Genomic DNA, 21,560 nt, shown 5'->3' with positions numbered 1-21,560 from the left:
AGATGCAATGAATGCTCTCGACAATGTTTCAATGCAGAATTGTAATGTATTGGTCATTGAGATTAACAACATTGACATGTACAGTACAGGCAGTGACTTGACCCATTACTTTAGACAATCAGGACATTCCCTTTGAACAGATACCCATTGTGGCCACTGCTCTCACTAAAGGGCAACGGTGGGCTTTACTATATATGGCCATCCACCACTTGTTATAGTTTTCTTCTGGGTTAATGTGTCTGCTGATTTTATTTTATTTTAGAATATCTGTTTGCAGCTGGGGGTGGTGCTGGGTCTAGAGATGGTGCTGGGCCTGGGCCTGGGCCTTTAACTGGAGGTTGGGCTGAGATTGGAGCTGGAGGTTGGGCTGAGACTGGAGCTGGAGGTTGGGCTGAGACAGGAGGTTGGGCTGAGGCTGGAGCTGGTGGTTGGGCTGAGACAGGAGGGTGGGCTGAGACTGGAGCAGGAGGTTGGGCTGAGACAGGAGGTTGGGCTGAGGCTGGAGCAGGAGGTTGGGCTGAGACAGGAGGTTGGGCTGAGGCTGGAGCTGGAGGTTGGGCTGAGGCTGGAGCTGGAGGTTGGGCTGCACCAGGACCTGTGTCTAATTCCCCAGAGGTTGGTAATAATATATGCATGTACACTGAGTATACAAAACATTATGGACACCTGCTCTTTCCATGACATAGACTGACCAAGTGAATCCAGGTGAAAGCTATGATCCCTTATTGATGTCACTTGTTACATTTACTTCAATCAGTGTAGATGAAGGGGAGGAGACAGGTTAAAGAAGGATTTCTAAGCCTTGAGACATGGATTGTGTATGTGTGCCATTCAGAGGGTGAATGGGCAAGACAAATGATTTAAGTGCCTTTGAATGGGGTGTGGTAGTAGGTACCAGGCTCACTGGTTTGTGTCAAGACCTGCAACGCTGCTGGGTTTTTCACGCTCAACAGTTTCCCGTGTTTATCAAGAATGGTCCACCACCCAAAGGACATCCAGGTAACTTGACACAACTGTGGGAAGCATTGGCGTCAACATGGGACAGCATCCCTGTGGAACGCTTTGTTATGAATGATGCTTGGCTTAGTTCAATACTAAATTCCAGATAAACAACAGCACTGCACCTGACTCTGCACAGCAAATGTGTACTGCATGATGAAAGAGTAAAAGATAAAACAGTAAATGTAGTCAATGACCAGAATATTTGCTGACATAGAAAGAGTCAGTTCAGAATTAGAAATTGGGTAAATGTGTGGAAACTCATTTACCACACTACGCAATGAATGAGGTGTTTCAGTGCAGACGCTATATTAAAAACATTTTCAAAATGTACTATGAATGTAGCCAACAAGTCAACATGTATTTTGTCTCTGATTATGAAGAACATATTTTATTACCTTACAATTTATCACTTTGTAATTGTGTCTCTGTATTTCTTTTCTTCCAGTCATACACAGACATCCTTGCAGTTGCAATGAACTCCATTATTACTTAGCCACAATGAATTGTTTTTTAATAAAAAAATGTATTCAACATTGTGTTGGGTGTAATTACATTGATACAGTTGAAGTCGGAAGTTTACATACACTTAGGTTGGAGTCATTACAACTCGTTTTTCAACCACTCCACAAATGTCTTGTTTACAAACTATAGTTTTGGCAAGTCGTTTAGGACATTACTTTGTGCATGACACAAGTAATTTTTCCAACAATTGTTTACAGACAAATTATTTCACTTATAATTCACTGTATCACAATTCCAGTGGGTCAGAAGTTTACATACACTAAGTTGACTGTGCCTTTAAACAGCTTGGAAAATTCCAGAAAATGATGTCATGGCTTTAGAAGCTTCTGATATGCTAATTTATCACTTACATTTTAGTCATTTAGCAGACGCTCTTATCCAGTAAGTGCATACGTTATTTTTTTATTTTATTTGTCATACTGGCCCCGTGGGAATCGAACCCACAACCCTGGCGTTGCAAACGCCATGCTCTACCAACTGAGCTACATCCCTGCCGGCCATTCCCTCCCCTACCCTGGACGAATTGTGCGCCACCCCATGGGTCTCCCGGTCACGGCCGGCTACGACAGAGCCTGGATTCGAACCAGGATCTCTAGTGGGACAGTGCCACTCGGGAGACATAATTAGACCACTGCGCCACTCGGGAGACATAATTGACATCATTTGAGTAAATTGGAGGTGTACCTGTGGATGTATTTCAAGGCCTACCTTCAAACTCAGTGCCTCTTTGCTTGACATCATGGGAAAATCAAAAGAAATCAGCCAAGACCTCAGAAAAAATATTGTAGACCTCCACAAGTCGGGTTCATCCTTGGAAGCAATTTCCAAACGCCTGAAGGTACCACGTTCATCTGTACAAACAATAGTACCCAAGTATAAACACTATTGGACCACGCAGCCATCATACCGCTCTTGAAGGAGACACGTTCAGTCTCCTAGAGATGAACGTACTTTGGTGCGAAAAGTGCAAATCAATCCCAGAACAACAGCAAAGGACATTGTGAAGATGCTGGAGGAAACAGGTACAAAAGTATCTATATCCACAGTAAAACGAGTCCTATATCGACATAACCTGAAAGGCCGCTCAGCAAGGTAGAAGCTACTGCTCCAAAACTGCCATAAAAAAGCCAGACTACAGTTTGCAACTGCACATGGGGACAAAGATCTTACTTTTTGGAGAAATGTCCTCCGGACTGATGAAACAAAAATAGAACTGTTTGGCCATAATGACCATCGTTATGTTTGGAGGAAAAAGGGGGATGCAGCATCATGCTGTGGGGCACGGGGGTGGCAGCATCATGCTGTGGGGGTGCTTTGCTGCAGGAGGGACTGGTGCACTTCACAAAATAGATGGCATCATGAGGAAGGAAAATTATGTGGATATATTGAAGTAACATCTCAAGACATCAGTCAGGAAGTTAAAGCTTGGTCGCAATTGGGTCTTCCAAATGGACAATGTCCCCAAGAATACTTCCAAAGTTGTGGCAAAATGGCTTAAGGACAACAAAGTCAAGGTATTGGAGTGGCCATCTCAAAGCCCTGACCTCAATCCTATAGAACATTTGTGGGCAGAACTGAAAAAAGCGTGTGCGAACAAGGAGGCTTACAAATCTGACTCAGTTACACCAGCTCTGTCAGGAGGAATGGGCCAAAATTCACCCAACTTGTTGTGGGAAGCTTGTGGAAGGCTACCCGAAACGTTTGACCCAAGTTAAACAATTTAAAGGCAATGCAACCAAATACTAATTGAGTGTATGTAAACTTCTGACCCACTGGGAATGTGTTGAAAGAAATAAAAGCTGAAATAAATCATTCTCTCTACTATTGTTCTGACATTTCACATTCTTAAAATAAAGTGGTGATCCTAACTGACCTAAGACAGGGACTTTTTACTAGGATTCAATGAAAGGGAATTGTGAAAAACTGAGTTGAAATGTATTTGGCTAAGGTGTATGTAAACTTCCGACTTCAACTGTAGATCTAGTGAACATTAGATAAGCAACACTGAACTGCACTGGTTGGGTGTGATGGAGAGAAGTTGTCACTACAAGCCTTACATGAAAGTTGCCTGAAGCTGAATGGAACTATGCCCTGACTAGTTATTCCAAAGAAAATCCTTGTGTCTAAACAGGCCGTGGCTCGGGTGGTTGATGTCCTTGATTATATTTTTGGCCTTCCTGTGACATCAGGTGCTGCAGGTGTCCTGGAGGGCAGGCAGTGTGCCCCAGGTGATGCGTTGGGCAGACCGCACCACCTTCTTCACCACATTGTCTGTGTGGGTGGACCATTTCAGATTGTCAGTGATGTGTACGCAGAGGAAATTGAAACTTTTTCACCTTCTCCACTGCGGTCGCGTCAATGTGGATGGGGGCGTGCTCCCTCTACTGTCTCCTGAAGTCCACAATCAGCTCTTCTGTTTTGTTGACATTGAGGGAGAGGTTATTTTCCTGGCTGTTCTATATTGTTTTGTCTCTTGCAATTCAAGAATCAATGCAATACACACTGTGCCTTAACATGTTCTACAAAGTTCAAACTAAAACCATGTGAGAGTTTTTGCCTATCATGCTGTACCAAAAGCAATGACCACCAACTCTGATTGTGTGGCAATAAAGAGTCTTGCTGCGACCAGTGTAACAGAACAATCTAAAGACACTACACGAGATGGGAGACCAAGACCAGTCCGTCACATCTTCCTTTTGATCTTTCCTTTGAGCAGTGGCAGTCTTTCTGAATTCGTAAAGTACAATCTGGGTCGGCCATCGTTCAACGACCAATGCGCGAGACTGCTCTCTACACAAAAACAAAACTTAAACAAAAGAACTGCAAATGAGCCGTCGTGGGGCAGTGTGCCCACAAATGCCTGGGACTTGGTTGGAGGCCGTACAGGGTCGTATTCACTAGGCACCAAACCGAATGAAAACGTACTGAAACTGCAAGGGACTACCTGAACTTGTCCCATAAGAAACGCTTGTTTTTAGTTTTTCATTGCAAGGGTGTTTTGCTACGGTCCATACCAATAAATACGACCTAGTACTTACATAGGTTACAACAGAGCTACCTAACCCTCTTCCTGGAGATCTACCCTCCTGTGGGTATTCAGTCCAACCTGGACCTAACATACCTGATTCAGCTAGTTTTGGGTCATGTTCCAGGCCCTGACCAAATTGCAGATAATGCATTGCATCAACCAGTAGTTGCATAGCACGTCATTTGCATGCCACGTCATCGACTGCGCAGTCGGGCATTAGATTACTATCCCACTATATCATATGGGTCCATTCCTGCTTGACTTCATTGCAGACGGCTGCTTGGATAGGTGTTTAACATGTCAGCTAACCACATCATATGATATAGCAATGTAATGCCTAACAGTCGATGACATGGCACACAACCATTGGTTGATGCAATGCAAAGTCTTCAACATAATCAGGCAGGAACACCACCAATATGTGGTTAGCTGATATGTTCAACACTAGCCTCATGTGGCCATCCTTCCAAATCTTGTCTCGTTGAATCGTGTTGGAAATCTTGAGAAATCCAGTATATGATTCTGGGTTTGAATGGGAGTGTAGGTTTTTCTTCAAATCCTTATCTAGTGCACCTTACTAACTGGTTGATAAGCTGAATCACGTTAGTTACTACTGGGTTTGGATCGAAAACCTACAGGATTGTAGCTCTACAGGAACAGAGGTAGTAAGCCCTCCAATTGTTTTTATTTAAACTTTATTTAACCAGGTAAGCCAGTTGAGAACAAGTTCTCATTTACAACTGCGACCTGGCCAAGATAAAGCAAAGCAGTGCGATAAAAACAACAACAACACAGAGTTACACATGGGATAAACAAAACGTACAGTCAAAAACACAATAGGAAAATAGAAAATCTATATACAGTGTGTGCAAAATGTAGTAAGTTATGGAGGTAAGGAAATAAATAGGCCATAGTGCAAAATAATTGCAATTTAGTATTAACACTGGAATGATAGATGTGCAGAAGATGATGTGCAAATAGAGATACTGGGGTGCAAATGAGCAAAATAAATAACAATATGGGGATGAGGTAGTTGGGTGGGCTAATTACAGATGGGCTGTGGACAGGTGCAGTGATCGGTAAGCTGCTCTGACAACTGATGCTTAAAGTTAGTGAGGGAGATAAGAGTCTCCAGCTTCAGAGATTTTTGCAGTTCGTTCCAGTCATTGGCAGCAGAGAACTGGAAGGAATGGTGGCCAAAGGAGGTGTTGGCTTTGGGGATGACCAGTGAGATATACCTGCTGGAGCGCATACTACGGGTGGGTGTTGCTATGGTGACCAATGAGCTAAGATAAGGCGGGGATTTGCCTAGCAGTGATTTATAGATGACCTGGAGCCAGTGGGTTTGGCGACGAATATGTAGTGGCCAGCCAACGAGAGCGTACAGGTCACAATGGTGGGTAGTATATGGGGCTTTGGTGACAAAACGGATGGCACTGTGATAGACTACATCCAATTTGCTGAGTAGAGTGTTGGAGGCTATTTTGTAAATGACATCGCCGAAGTCAAGGATCGGTAGGATAGTCAGTTTTACGAGGGCATGTTTGGCAGCATGAGTGAAGGAGGCTTTGTTGCGAAATAGGAAGCCAATTCTAGATTTAGTTTTGGATTGGAGATGCTTAATGTGAGTCTGGAAGGAGATTTTACGGTCTAACCAGACACCTAGGTATTTGTAGTTGTCCACATATTCTAAGTCAGACCCGCCGAGAGTATTGATTCTAGTCGGGCGGGTGCAAGCAGCGTTCGATTGAAGAGCATGCATTTAGTTTTACAATAGTGATTTGGGATGTGTAAAAAATAAAATAAAAGTAGAGGCCAATAAATCACCAAATAATCTGAACTAGTTATGCTAATCTGTTATGTTAACTATCCAAACGTTGTAATACACCCATAAATTAAGAAGCAATGAAGACACCTGGAACGCACCCGTGTGGACCTGCAACCGCAGCCTAGCAATGAACGCACCCGTGCCGACCTGCAACGCGTCCGCGGGCTAGCGATGTGGTGATTGTTGTCTAATTTGTATTTATTTAATTAGGCAAGTCAGTTAAGAACAAGTTCTTATTTACAATGACGACCTACCCTAATCGGGTGAGCCAGCAGCCAGCGGGGCCACGAGTTGCCGGAGCTCGTTCAGAGTTTACGTTGTAGGTTTGAAATATTTTTATTAATTAAGGTGCTGCAAATGCAATGCTCTCTTATTATTTATTAATTACCATTTTGCTTCCTATGGCGGGCAAGGGAGGTCTGGTTGTCGGCCATGCTGGAAATGTGATCTCGCGTTATTGTGTCATTGTCAATACAGGACATGTACACCAAGATATGAAACGATTATTTGAACCTTCTGACCAACTAGTGGTCAGGCGGCGCCCAACTATCTGATTCATATCGCGTGGTTTCTGATGATTGCTCTCGATTATATCGACTGATTGGTTCTGTATGGGATGATTGGGGATGAAATTGTTTGTGCATAGCAAATTAATAGTGTTATTATTTTACATTTTCAGGATGGGAAAAACGCTTTCAGTGTAAACTTAAACGACTAAAACCAAATAGAAAGTATGTAGAAAAGATATGTAGACAGTCAGGACCCCATTGATTTTGTTATAATGTTTGAGCATAAGAACGCAGCATAAATTTGCTTAAAATCGGAATAATTTCCCTCCCGTTTCAGGACTGCGAAATGCGCGTCCCCGACAGCGGAAGTTGCAGACAGCCCGTCCGGCGGTGGTTAGGCGAACCGGTGAAAAAAAGAAAATAACCGTGGTGGAGCGGAAAAAAATTGCTTTTACGTGGAATAAAACAGCTATATGTCTGTATCTCGAGTTCTTCTTCCCCAATATTCAAAGGTATTTATGTTAGCTTTGGATTACGCCTAGAAAACATAGGTTACAGCTAGCTAGTAAGCTAAATTAGCTAGCTAACCAACGTTAGCATTTCGTAAGGACTCGATAAGCGGGCCAAGATTGTTAGCTAACTATGCTAACAACGCAGTGGTAGAGAAGAGAACTGAGTATTAAATATTAACACAAATATACCCATAATACCAACTTTACTGAAAAGACCAGCCAACTAGCTGACTGCGCTAACGTTACCTACTAACTAACGTTAGTTAGCATGAAGTGAGTTCAACACTAACATAACGTTAACTCGCTAACTTCGCTAGGAACGTTAGCTAGCTATTAAATTAGCTAGTTTATTGGTGTTTCTACTGCTTGATGCCCTCAGACTGAACAGAACGGACATATAACAATGTCTTAATGTAACATGCTCTAAAAAAATGTTATCTTACTCTTCCATAGATCCCTCTCTATTGCACCAATCTGCCGCTCTCTCTTTGTGACTAGAACTGCCTGAACAGCTAGAGAGAGAGTGTGTGTTCCGGACCAGGGTGTCTGTGTGTGTGAAGTATACACACCCTGTGTTTGCGAGGCCCTGTAGGAGACTCCCCCAGACCCCAGAGTGAGGATTGTGTGTGAGCCTCTCGCTCCATATGTGTGTGACAATGGGGGACATCAGTGATCTGGACAGACAGATAGAACAACTTAGGCGCTGTGAACTCATCAAGGAAAATGAAGTCAAAGCACTGTGTGCCAAGGCCAGGTAATTAAACACACACACACACACAGGCCATATTACTGTAACATTTCTGATACGATCTAAATCTTCATCACTAAGCCTGTCTGCTTGTGTTTGTGTTACAGGGAGATTCTGGTAGAGGAGAGTAACGTACAGAGGGTGGACTCTCCAGTTACAGTGAGTATTTTCAGTATAGAAGACATCTTGATTACTTCGTAGATCTGCCTAGACTGCCATTATTTGCACTTCCCAATCTGAGCCCTCATGTTACATGTGTAATGTTGGATGGCTGAATACATTAAGGGGGACTGGAAACACACGGCTTTAGAACACCAGCTAACCGTAAAAGCCAGTTTATACTTGGTCTAACGACATGTTTGTAGACAATTAGAATGCGACAAGTGTCGCTGGTCAAAACAACATTTCATTTATACTCCGGTGGAATGTCTGTAGACCGTCCGTCAGTTTCCTTGTCGTGCAGACATGAAAAAAGTTTACTTCTCTGCGACTGTCGGAACGTCTGTTGTCGTGGTTACCGTACTGTCACAGCAACCAGACCAAATCCTCCTGTGACGATGATGCAGTTCTAAAATTCTCGGATAGAATGACCTACTTTTATTTCGTCACACTGTGGCAGTAAGCTATTTTCTGTAAGCTCGCCATAACCATGTAAATCATTATGTTGTTGTGGATTTACTTTCCTGTAATAATGAATAAGATTTACCTAAAGTTTAGACGTTGTCAGCTATACTCTGGTCATTATTTGAACTGGCTAGACAACGGACCAAAACATTGTTTCGAAAATTGCTTTTAGTTGCCTGGCTTGCTAGGTTGACATTTACTGAATTCATTTTCAAACGGATAGGTTTATTGGTGTTAAAATAGAGCACCGGGCTGCTGATGTCATGCAGAGGCTGTCGTTTTGTGTTTATACATTTTCAGACAATAGAATGTTCATGATGTCGCTAAGACAATTGTCTACAGACATGTGGATAGACTGTAAACCAGCCTTAATTGTAAATCGCCATATAGGCATTGTTGCATCATCGGTAGGAGTGTTTTGAAATTCCTGAATTTACTGAGATCATGACCCCTGCATACATTAATGAGCCATACTTTGCTGGTGTCAAACCATTTATGAAAACATGATACATATTTTGAAAGCTGAGAAACAGCCCTTTCAAATGATATGATGTCAATCAAATGGTAATCAGTCAAGAAAAACCACCTGTGAAAATGTGTATCTTATACACTTTTTTTCCCAAACAACTGCCATTTACACAACTTCCTAATGAAGATAAAGAAACACTTAGAGTATATTGAGTCTTCCTTGTTTTGTAAGGATTGATAATCTGAAATCAGAATAGTAATACCTTTTACTGTGAATGAGTTACAGCTGTTTTAAAGACCGGTTGTGTTTTTCTAGAATTTTATGGAATGTTCTGTGATCAGACACTTTCTTATTTGGATAGTATAGTAAACACATACATGCACCAAAACATATTACAAATGGCATTTAGTCTTACATTTTATAAGGAAAGACATTCATAAGTAATAATAAATAAAACTATAACTTTATGGAAAGAATAAGGTTAGGGGAATACATGATCTCATTCCACCCTGAAAACAAAGTGCAAGTTACATCATGCTATTTTAACCATAACATTATATACAACATTCATCTCAGGGATATTGTCATCAAAATTGAACTGGAATTACTAAATATTATAAGAATAAGGCATATAATAACTATTTGCTTTTACAACTTAAATTTTTTCTTACATACAGTGGGGAGAACAATTATTTGATACACTGCCGATTTTGCAGGTTTTCCTACTTACAAAGCATGTAGAGGTCTGTAATTTTTATCATAGGTACGCTTCAACTGTGAGAGACGGAATCTAAAACAAAAATCCAGAAAATCACATTGTATGATTTTTAAGTAATTAATTTGCATTTTATTATGTACAAGTTATCAATCGGCTTGCAAGGTGACAGTTACATTTTATTCTCCAAAGGTTTTCACTCTAACATTTGAGAAAACATGTAACATAATTTCATATCTGATAGTCCATAATCCTTAAGAGTCTATTGACGCACCCGTGAGTCAATCTAATTAACATAATACACATCTGCGGTGGAAAGGGGCAGAGCTACAGCACTGTTTTCAGAACAGGAGACATTCCGAAAATCGCTTTTCTCATAAAAACGTCTGTTGCGTCCGAACGGTAATATGACCACTATGGAAAGATGAGACGCTTAGGAGCGCGATGATGTTCACTGTTTTGCTCTACGACCCCCAGAAGCCACACGGGACTCATCTGAAGTCAGTACCGCCGATATGCCAACTTCTATCTGTAGCGTCCAAACTATTTGGGCTACAAACTAGTATGACCCCGCTATGGAAAGGGGAGACTCCATTTAGTTTTTCAACACTCTCTCTCTCCCAGAAACACATACACACTGCTCCCAACTTTAAAAACGTTAAGCACCAAACAGAATATAAGGAGCACCAGAAAGAGAGAGATTTTTGATAGTTTAGACTAACATTAGGCCTATATGAATCCTACCTTTTTGAAGCACATATCATCAGTAGTAGACCCTTTTCCTTTCTTCCTGTGCCAATCAAATTTGCCTAAACCTAGTGTCAAGATACCAGGTTGTTAGCTAGCTTGGTAACATGGCTGAACGTTGTTTATCAAAACAATAATTAGTAGCCCGGGATTAGTTTGAAACGGCCCACGTCATGGTTTGTGAAATTAATTCAAATGCGTGCAAAATCGCGCAGGAGGAGAAAAGTTTGTATTTTTTTTACCCTTTGAGCTAGAGACAAGTCATTTTCTTTGCTGTAAAGCTGCAAGCATGACTGTCGCAAAGCTGTTTGCTTCTCTGGCACTGCTGTGTGACAGCGAACTTACAATGCCTATCAGACTGGCCTGTGCTCTTGGTTTTGCCAGGGATTCAATTATATACAATGTAGGCCTATCAACTTTGCTTGCTCTGCGCGCTGCTCCAATGTACAAATGTAACAACAGAAGACTGATCAGTGTCTGCATAGCCCCTCGCCATCACTGCTAAATTATATTTTAAAAACGGAGGAATAGATGCGCAGGAAGAGCGGATGGAGAGAAGCTGGTGAGTGATGGTTGGAATGGGATGCGGCTGGAGGATTACAGCTATGCGCATGAAAGTGAAGGGGACATTATTGGACCGGTACTTACAAGAGACTAGTAAGTTGCTGTTGCTTACATTTTAACAATTATAACAGGTGCCAGCGGGTTCTTTAGATCGGTAGTATCAAATTTGGTAGTATCATATGAAACATCTAAAATGTTGGTATCATAAGTATCATGACGTTTTGGTACCGTGACATTACTGTGGTACCGGTATACCATGCAATACTTCTTCATATCTAACTTAATCATTAGCTAGTTCGTGTTAGCTAGGTCTAGCTCATACCTAATGACAAATGCTCTTCAAATTTTCATATAAGTATTTTAGTTTGTAGTTATCAATGAAAACATTTACATAAAAAAGATTGACAAAAAGATTGCTTTTTGTCCGAATTTCATTTCACAGACTCATCAATTGGAAAAAATACTCTAAAATGTACATATAATTACCAACTAATTGTATACAGTTTCATAACTTTAATATTGTTGTCCTGATCTCAATGACAGCTGTCAAAGTTGAGAAACCTTTCAGGTCCAGTAGAGGTGAGGTGCCTCCCAGTGGCAGCATTCACTTTCAGGCTCGGCGCCAAAACTCACAATTTGCTCACTCCTACCAATGACACATCGGCGTCAGTCGTTACAATGGCAATTCAAGATGGCGCTACCCATACCTCTAATAAACGTTGTTCAAGATCAAAATACTAAAAATATAGATTTTTCTATGTTACATGCACATGTTCAGTAGTATTAGTGTGTTTGCGCAGCTTTACTTCCTGAATTGTTTCCTTTTAATTCTCTACAATTCTCCTTTTCTATCACAGGTGTGTGGGGATATCCATGGACAGTTTTATGACCTGAAGGAGTTGTTTAGAGTAAGTTCAGTCTCCTTTCTGTCTGTATTTCCTGCATTCCATCTGTATGATTTCTCAGAGTGCTGCTTTGTGCGGTGTCTGTACAGTTCCATACTCAACATATGCACCATTTGGCTTCATAATGCCATGAACTCCATGTCATTTACATACATGTCATATTCTACTGTGCCATTTTTGCTGTGTCATTATTTAACACTTCAATTGCGTGTGTGCAAGGTAGGGGGCGACGTTCCAGAGACAAACTATCTCTTCATGGGTGACTTTGTGGACCGAGGCTTCTACAGCGTGGAGACGTTCCTGCTGCTGCTAGCACTCAAGGTACTCGAGAGAAGCCAAATCAGAGCTATTCAATTATTCTGAGGCTAGATGTTTTCATTCTTTAGACCGGCTTTTACCCCCTCTGTAGTAGTGTTTCTAATGCTATGCAGGGTTGGGGTTTATTCAATTTCAACTTATGTAAATTCAGGAAATATTATAATAATATGCCATTTAGCAGACGCTTTTATCCAAAGTGACTTAGTCATGCGTGCATACATTTTTGTGTATGGGTGGTCCCGGGGATCGAACCCACTACCCTGGCGTTACAAGAGCCGTGCTCTACCAGCTGAGCTACAAATTATTGGAAATGTTTTATACTTCTTCATTGTACTGTGCGAAGTGTGCCCTTTGTGTCTAGTGCCACTACTAACCTCTCTATGGGACAAAGTCGGACCTACCACCCCTCTCATTTGCCTTTTGGCCAGTAGGGTCCCTCTGAAGGACCCATTCTAACAAGTAACTTACCCCCTCCTCCTCCCACAGGTGAGGTATCCAGACAGGATCACTCTGATCCGAGGGAACCACGAATCACGGCAGATCACACAGGTCTACGGCTTCTATGATGAGTGCCTCCGCAAGTACGGCTCGGTCACCGTGTGGAGATACTGCACCGAGATCTTTGATTACCTGTCCCTCTCTGCCATCATCGACGGCAAGGTGAGCTCCCTGGCCTCTTCAGTCACATCTCTCTGCTGCTCTCTGATTGTTATTTGTGCCATCTTACCAACTCTTATGGTCATGCCAAGGAGGGACGTGACAATAAACATAGGAGTTGACAATACAGCACAAATAGATCTGGGACCAGGCTAGATTGTAATGGTTAGATGGCTAGTCTCACTAAATAGCTAGCTCTAACTGAAACAGCATGACTCGCTACTATACTCGCTTTATATCTCTCCTGCTAGCTCTGGTTTTCCTCTGTAATTAATGCAAGTAACTGTGGATCGCAATCACACCCTTCGGTTCAAACATGTTTTGTTGCTGTATTGGGAAGAATGTTTTTAAAGAAACCTGTTTCCGGAATTGGATTGTGTAGGGCCTTAACTATACTGAACAAAAAATATAAACATAACATGCAACAATTTCAAAGATTTTACTGAGTTACAGTTCATATGGAAATCAGTCAATTGAAATAAATTCATTAGTATGGAGTGGCGCAGTGGTCTAAGGCACTGCATCGCAGTGCTAGCTGTGCCACAGGCTCTGTCGTAGCCGGCCGCGACCGGGAGACCCATGGGGCGGCGCACAATTGGCCCAGCGTCGTCCAGGGTAGGGGAGGGAATGGCCGGCAGGGATGTAGCTCAGTTGGTAGAGCATGGCGTTTGCAACGCCATGGTTGTGGGTTCGATTCCCACGGGGGGCCAGTATGAAAAATAAATAATGTATGCACTCACTTATCTGTAAGTCGCTCTGGATAAGAGCGTCTGCTAAATGACTAAACTGTAAAAATGTGTGACCACCATTTACCTCATGCAGTGCAACACATCTCCTTTGCATAGAGTTGATCAGGCTGTTGATTGTGGCCTGTGGAATGTTGTCCCACTCCTCTTCAATGGCTGTGTTAAGTTGCTGGATATTGGCAGGAACTGGGACACGCTGTCGATCCAGAGCATCCCAAACATGCTCAATGGGTGACGTCTGAATATGCAGGCCAAAGAAGAACTAGGATATTTTCAGCTTCCAGGAATTGTGTACAGATCCTTGCGACATGGGGCCGTGCATTATCATGCTGAAACATGAGGTGATGGCTGCGGATGAATGGCAGGACAATTGGCCTCAGGATCTCGTCACGGGATCTCTGTGCATTCAAATTGTGTTGTGTGACAAAACTGCACATTTTAGAGTGGCCTTTTATTGTCCTCAGCACAAGGTGCACCTGTAACGATCATGCTGTTTAATCAGCTTCTTGATACGCCACACCTGTCAGGTGGATGGATTATCTTGGCAAAGGAGAAATGCTCACTAACAGGAATGTAAACAATTTTGTGCATGTAGAACATTTCAGGGATCTTTTATTTCATTTCATGAAACATGGGACCAACACTTGACAATTTGTGTTTATAGTTTGGTTCAGTGTAGATTATCTTTCTCTTTCTCTCATTGTGTAGATATTCTGTGTGCACGGCGGCCTTTCTCCCTCTATTCAAACTCTGGACCAGATCAGAACTATCGACAGAAAGCAGGAAGTGCCTCACGACGGCCCCATGTGTGACCTGCTGTGGTCTGACCCAGAAGGTAAGATACTGGTACTGTCCAGAAACAACCCCCTAAATAACCATTCCACCCCAAAAATGTGTAGCTATAAGCAAGATGGTGAAAATTCCAGCAAAAATAGCATCTATGCCCCAACGAAGAGGAATGAGACAATTCAAGTAACGACCAGAATTTCTCTCTCTCTCCCTCCCTCTCCCAGACACCACGGGGTGGGGTGTGAGCCCGAGAGGGGCGGGTTACCTGTTTGGCAGTGACGTGGTGGCCCAGTTCAACGCGGCCAACGACATCCACATGATCTGCAGAGCCCACCAGCTGGTCATGGAGGGATACAAGTGGCACTTCAATGAGACCGTGCTCACTGTGTGGTCCGCACCCAACTACTGCTACAGGTCTGTGTCCTGTCTCTCCATCTCTTGCTCGCTTGTCGTCTCGTTTTCTTCTCCCGTCCTCTATATTGTGTTATTTGGACTGCTGAGTTTATGGCCAAACTCTGCTGTGTATGCATGTGCTTTGTTAACTTATAGCAATGTTTAGGTCACCATAGCAACAATCTCTCTCTCTCCTGCCCCCCTCTCTCTCTCTCTCTCTCTCTCTCTCTCTCTCTCTCTCTCAGATGTGGAAATGTGGCGGCCATCTTGGAGCTGGATGAGCACCTGCAGAGGGAGTTCATCATATTTGAAGCCGCTCCGCAGGAAACCAGGGGCATTCCCTCCAAAAAGCCAGTGGCAGACTACTTCCTGTGACCTCTCACCCTGGAGGGAATATGGGGCCTTTGGTCGCGTTCCCCTGCTCAGACGTTGCATGCACCAACCAATGGTTGCGTGCCACGTCATCGACTGTGTCGTCGACTGCTATATTGCTATAACTTGATGTGGTTAGCTGATACTTAAAATACCTATCCAGGGGTTGTAAGATCTGGCATGCGTCAGCAATGCCTGGGCAGAGGAACGCGCCCTTTATGTTAGGATGGATTCTGGTGTCTTGAATCTCTTCGGTTCTGTTTGAAACTGACCCCTAGACCAGGGGTAGACAACCCTGTTGCTGGAGTGCCACAGGTACTGTACAATTGTCTCAAGGCACCACACTGAGCTACTAAGCTTATTGATCAGTTCAGTGATTGCCTAAATTCAACACATTTGGTCTTCCAGGTCGGTTTAATAAAAAACAGGAAGTGCCTGCCGCACTCCAGGACCAGGGTTGCCTACCCCTGCCCTAGACACTTCTTGAATCCCCAATGGAGGGATGAAAGAGCTGTGTCAGTGTGAGCAAAATGGCATAAACTCCACCTAGCCCTCTATCCACCCTATCAGAGGATGAGATGGAGCTATTACCATACTGCTGATACTGTCCAGACCTTGGTCCTGAAGATCATGAAGTGTCTAGTTGTGACCGCTTTGGGTCCGCATGAAACTGTGCCCATGACTGTTGTTATTTCAGCTCTCTAAAATCACCACGTTCTTCTTTTTCTTCCTCCCCTATTAACGTCTCTTATCCCCTCTCGCCGCCATTGAGCTGTTCGGTGTTTGTCCCCCTAATCTTGTCTTTTTACATTTGAAAATGTGAACATTGTCCTACAGATGGAGAGATACTTGAAAGGAGATGAGAATCTTTTAATCTGCAGATATAGGAAATTAACCCCATTTCTTGGTTGGATTTATCATATGCATAATTTCTTATACAAAAATCTAAGAAAATATAAATGTGTAACTGTTGTGTAAAGGATGAACTGCATTTTTTTCCTTTTTTTGTTTGTTTGCTATTTCAGTTTCCTGTTTGCTTGTGTTTTGTCTCCAACTCAGTTTTCAAAAACATCATTCTCAATGCAACTCAGCATATCCTGAACAGCACCTACCCTCAAACAAAAATAAAGTAACTGGTTGAATGGGATCACTACACAGAACTTTTTTTTCTTCTCTACCTTGTTGATGCCTATTGATCCACAAATCTCTGTAGGGTTCACTGTTGACTTTTGATATTGTGAAAATAAAATCTTTTTGTATCAATCTAATTTATCTGCTGGAGTGGCTATCATTTGGAGGTTTGAAGTTCTGTTTATTTAGCCAGTTGATGCATGGAGTGAAAAAAAACTTCAATTATATATCCATACATGACGTACTGTGGTGTTCCCAACCAAAATCCTAATAGCAATATTACGGAAGGCATGAAGCGAGTAAGTATGGTGATTTTAGATCATAATATTTAGCAGACATACTGTTTTTATATTTTTCTACATATGCTTATATATTTAAATGTATGATGTGTAAATACATTTTAGCTAGTAAAATATAATCCAAAATATATTTCAAATATGTTGCCATGTTTTTTATTAATGTAAAAAACAGATTGTTACCTTCCATACTGTAGCTAGGCTACATTAAAATACAATGCATATAACTACAAAGTTCAGCACTAATTTACAATAGCAGTATGGAGGACCAAAGATGCTGTAATTAAAATCTAATAAATGCACACATAAATTGATAAATAATTATTGAAATAATGAATCCCACTTTGTTTCATTTTATTCATTTATATTATGTATTTCTTCTTCCAATATGATAATGAGGGTGTCAAGCAATCGTATGTGGGTGGTATATACACTGCTCAAAAAAATAAAGGGAACACTTAAACAACACAATGTAACTCCAAGTCAATCACACTTCTGTGAAATCAAACTGTCCACTTAGGAAGCAACACTGATTGACAATACATTTCACATGCTGTTGTGCAAATGGAATAGACAACAGGTGGAAATTATAGGCAATTAGCAAGACACCCCCAATAAAGGACTGGTTTTGCAGGTGGTGACCACAGACCACTTCTCAGTTCCTATGCTTCCTGGCTGATGTTTTGGTCAATTTTGAATGCTGGCGGTGCTTTCACTCTAGTGGTAGCATGAGACGGAGTCTACAACCCACACAAGTGGCTCAGGTAGTGCAGCTCATCCAGGATGGCACATCAATGCGAGCTGTGGCAAGAAGGTTTGCTGTGTCTGTCAGCGTAGTGTCCAGAGCATGGAGGCGCTACCAGGAGACAGGCCAGTACATCAGGAGGCCGTAGGAGGGCAACAACCCAGCAGCAGGACTGCTACCTCCGCCTTTGTGCAAGGAGGAGCAGGAGGAGCACTGCCAGAGCCCTGCAAAATGACCTCCAGCAGGCCACAAATGTGCATGTGTCTGCTCAAACGGTCAGAAACAGACTCCATGAAGGTCCGACGTCCACAGGTGGGGGTTGTGCTTACAGCCCAACACCGTGCAGGACGTTTGGCATTTGCCAGAGAACACCAAGATTGGCAAATTCGCCACTGGCGCTCTGTGCTCTTCACAGATGAAAGCAGGTTCACACTGAGCACGTGACAGACGTGACAGAGTCTGGAGACGCCGTGGAGAATGTTCTGCTGCCTGCAACATCCTCCAGCATGACCGGTTTGGCGGTGGGTCAGTCGGACCTTCATACCATGGTGTGGGGTGGCATTTCTTTGGGGGTCCGCACAGCCCTCCATGTGCTCGCCAGAGGTAGCCTGACTGCCATTAGGTACCGAGATGAGATCCTCAGACCCCTTGTGAGACCATATGCTGGTGCGGTTGGCCCTGGGTTCCTCCTAATGCAAGACAATGCTAGACCTCATGTGGCTGGAGTGTGTCAGCAGTTCCTGCAAGAGGAAGGCATTGATGCTATGGACTGGCCCGCCCGTTCCCCAGACCTGAATCCAATTGAGCACATCTGGGACATCATGTCTCGCTCCATCCACCAACGCCACGTTGCACCACAGACTGTACAGGAGTTGGCGGATGCTTTAGTCCAGGTCTGGGAGGAGATCCCTCAGGAGACCATCCGCCACCTCATCAGGAGCATGCCCAGGCGTTGTAGGGAGGTCATACAGGCACGTGGAGGCCACACACACTACTGAGCCTCATTTTGACTTGTTTTAAGGACATTACATCAAAGTTGGATCAGCCTGTAGTGTGGTTTCCCACTTTAATTTTGAGGGTGACTCCAAATCCAGACCTCCATGGGTTGATAAATTTGATTTCCATTGATCATTTTTGTGTGATTTTGTTGTCAGCACATTCAACTATGTAAAGAAAAAAGTATTGAATAAGATTATTTCATTCATTCAGATCTAGGATGTGTTATTTTAGTGTTCCCTTAATTTTTTTGAGCAGTGTATATATATATAAACTCAGGCTCACCAGGCCAGTATCGCTCAGTTCAACAGTGTGAATATTCACTTAGATACAGTGTCTTCAGAAAGTATTCATACCCCTTGACTTTTTCCAAATTTTGTTGTGTTACAGCCTGAATTCAAAATGTATTACATTCAGATGTTGTGTCACTGGCCTACAAATAATACACCATAATGTCAAAGTGGAAAAATGTTTTTTTAAATGTTTACAAATGAATTACAAATTAAAAGCTGAAATGTCTTGAGTCATTAAGTATTAAACCCCTTTGTTATGGCAAGCCTAAAGTTCAGGAGTAAAAATGTGCTTAACAAGTCACATAATACATTGCATGGACTCACTCTGTGTGCAATAATGTGTTTAACATGATTTTTGAGTGACTACTTAATCTCTGTACCCCACACATACAATTATCTGTAAGGTCCCTCAGTCGAGCAGTGAATTTCATACACAGATTCAACCCCAAAGACCAGGGAGGTTTTCCAATGCCTCGCAAAGAAGGGCACCTATTGGTAGATGGGTCAAATAAAAGTAAAAAAGCAGACATTGACTATCCCTTTGAGCATGGTGAAGTTATTAATTAGACTTTGGATGGTGTATCAATACACCCAGTCACTACAAAGATACAGGTTTTTCCATAGGTGCAACATCGGCGGAAAGTCCAAACCAGGTCTCCCCCATGCACATTCCTCCCGAATATGCCGATTTGGCTCTCGCCTTCTGTAAAAAGAAGGCGACTCAATTACCACCCCATCGACGGGGGGGATTGTGCGATAAATCTCCAGGTAGACGCAGCACTTCCCAGGAGTCACGTGTATCCTCTGTCACAGGAGGAGACGGCGGCTATAGAAACATATGTCTCCGAATCTCTGGGACAGGGATACATTCGGCCTTCCACTTCACCTGCCTCCTCAAGTTTCTTTTTTGTGAAGAAGGATTGGAGGTTTACCCCGTGCATTGACTATAGGGGTATAAATCAGATCACGGTGAAGTACAGTTACCCGTTGCCTCTCATAGCCAGTGTGACCGAGTCATTGCACGGGGCGCGCTTCTTCACAAAACTGGATCTCAGGAGCGCGTACAACCTGGTGCGTATCCGAGAGGGGGATGAGTGGAAGACAGTATTTAGTACCACCTCTGGGCACTATGAGTACCTCGTCATGCCGTACGGGTTGATGAATGCTCCATCAGTCTTCCAATCCTTTGTAGACGAGATCTTCAGGGACCTGCACGGGCAGGGTGTAGTGGTGTATATAGATGACATTCTCATATACTCCGCTACACACGCCAAGCATGTGTCCCTGGTGCGCAAGGTGCTTGGTCGACTGTTGGGAGCATGACCTGTACGTCAAGGCTGAGAAATATCTGTTCTTCCAACAGTCCGTCTCCTTCCTAGGGTACCGCCTGTCCGCGTCTGAAGAATGACCGCATTTCAGCCGTGCGTAATTGGCCGACTCCAACCACGGTAAAGGAAGTGCAGCGGTTCTTAGGGTTTGCCAACTACTACCGGAGGTTTATCTGGGGCTTTGGTCAGGTAGCGGCTCCCATTACCTCCTTGCTGAAGGGGGGACCGGTGCGACTGCAGTGGTCAGCTGGGGCGGGCAGGGCTTTTGGTCACCTGAAGGCTCTGTTTACCTCGGCTCCCGTGCTGGCTCATCCTGATCCCTCCTTAGCATTCATAGCAGAGGTGGACGCGTCCGAGGCTAGGATAGGAGCTGTGCTGTCTCAGCACTCGGGTACGCCACCAAAGCTCCGCCCCTGTGCTTTCTTTTTGAAGAAGCTCAGCTCGGCGGAGCGAAACTATGATGTGGGGGACCGGGAGCTGTTAGCTGTTGTCAAGGCTCTGAAGGCGTCGAGACATTGGCTTGAGGGGGCTAAACACCCTTTCCTCATTTGGACTGACCACTGCAATCTGGAGTACATCCGGGCGGCGAGGAGATTGAATCCTCGCCAGGCAAGGTGGCCATGTTTTTCACCCGTTTTGTTTTCACCCTATCCTACAGACCAGGTTCCCAGAACGCTAAGGGAGATGTTCTGTCCCAGAAGTATGACACAGAGGAGCGGTCCACGGATGCCACTCCCTTACTTCCGGCTTCTTGCCTGGTGGCACCGGTTGTATGGGAGGTTGACGCTGACATCAAGCGGGCGTTACTTACGGAGCCCACTCCCACCCAGTGTCCGGTTGGGCGTCTGTACATTCCGTTTGATGTCTGCGATCGATTGATCTGTTGGGCTCACACGTCACCCTCCTCTGGTCATCCTGGCATCGGTCGGACAGTGTGCTGTCTTAGTGGGAAGTACTGGTGGCCCACTTTAGCTAAGGACGTGAGGGTTTATGTTTCCTCCTGCTCGGTGTGTGCCCAGTGCAAGGCACCTAGACACCTACCCAGAGGGAAATTACAACCCCTACCCGTTCCACAACGGCCGTGGTCACACCTATCGGTGGACTTCGTGATGGTAACACCACGATCCTGGTCGTTGTGGATCGGTTTTCTAAGTCCTGCCATCTCCTTCCTTTGCCCGGTCTCCCTACAGCCCTACAGACTGCGGAGGCTCTGTTTACCCACGTCTTCCGGCATTACAGGGTGCCTGAGGATATAGTGTCTGATCGGGGTTCCCAGTTCACATCAAGGGTCTGGAGGGCGTTCATGGAACGTCTGGGGGTCTC

General features: G+C 43.7%; 1 protein-coding gene across 1 annotated transcript; it reads left to right on the top strand.

Moving 5' to 3' along the window:
• Positions 1 to 7,158: 7,158 nt before the first annotated feature.
• LOC123482602 (serine/threonine-protein phosphatase 4 catalytic subunit B-like) lies at positions 7,159 to 16,716 on the top strand. Its single transcript, XM_045210860.1, has 9 exons — positions 7,159 to 7,401; positions 7,855 to 8,155; positions 8,257 to 8,308; positions 12,126 to 12,176; positions 12,393 to 12,494; positions 12,978 to 13,151; positions 14,603 to 14,729; positions 14,908 to 15,097; positions 15,322 to 16,716. The coding sequence occupies exons 2-9, from the start codon at positions 8,046 to 8,048 to the stop codon at positions 15,449 to 15,451; spliced, it is 936 nt and encodes a 311-aa protein (XP_045066795.1). The 5' UTR covers positions 7,159 to 7,401; positions 7,855 to 8,045; the 3' UTR covers positions 15,452 to 16,716.
• The last annotated feature ends 4,844 nt before the right edge of the window (positions 16,717 to 21,560 follow it).

This window comes from Coregonus clupeaformis, chromosome 35 (genome assembly GCF_020615455.1).
Source record: "Coregonus clupeaformis isolate EN_2021a chromosome 35, ASM2061545v1, whole genome shotgun sequence".
NCBI lineage: Eukaryota > Metazoa > Chordata > Actinopteri > Salmoniformes > Salmonidae > Coregonus > Coregonus clupeaformis.
The sequence above is the reverse complement of the archived record's forward strand: the minus strand, read 5'-3'. Positions and strand labels throughout refer to the sequence as shown.

What these genes read in the sequence shown, in the direction of transcription:
- LOC123482602 (XM_045210860.1), top strand. Translation starts at nt 8,046, where the DNA reads ATGTGTGTGACAATGGGGGACATCAGTGATCTGGACAGACAGATAGAA. An exon ending in ACCTGAAGGAGTTGTTTAGA is followed by an intron (nt 12,177 to 12,392) that starts GTAAGTTCAGTC and finishes CGTGTGTGCAAG; the next exon opens with GTAGGGGGCGACGTTCCAGA. An exon ending in GCACCCAACTACTGCTACAG is followed by an intron (nt 15,098 to 15,321) that starts GTCTGTGTCCTG and finishes TCTCTCTCTCAG; the next exon opens with ATGTGGAAATGTGGCGGCCA.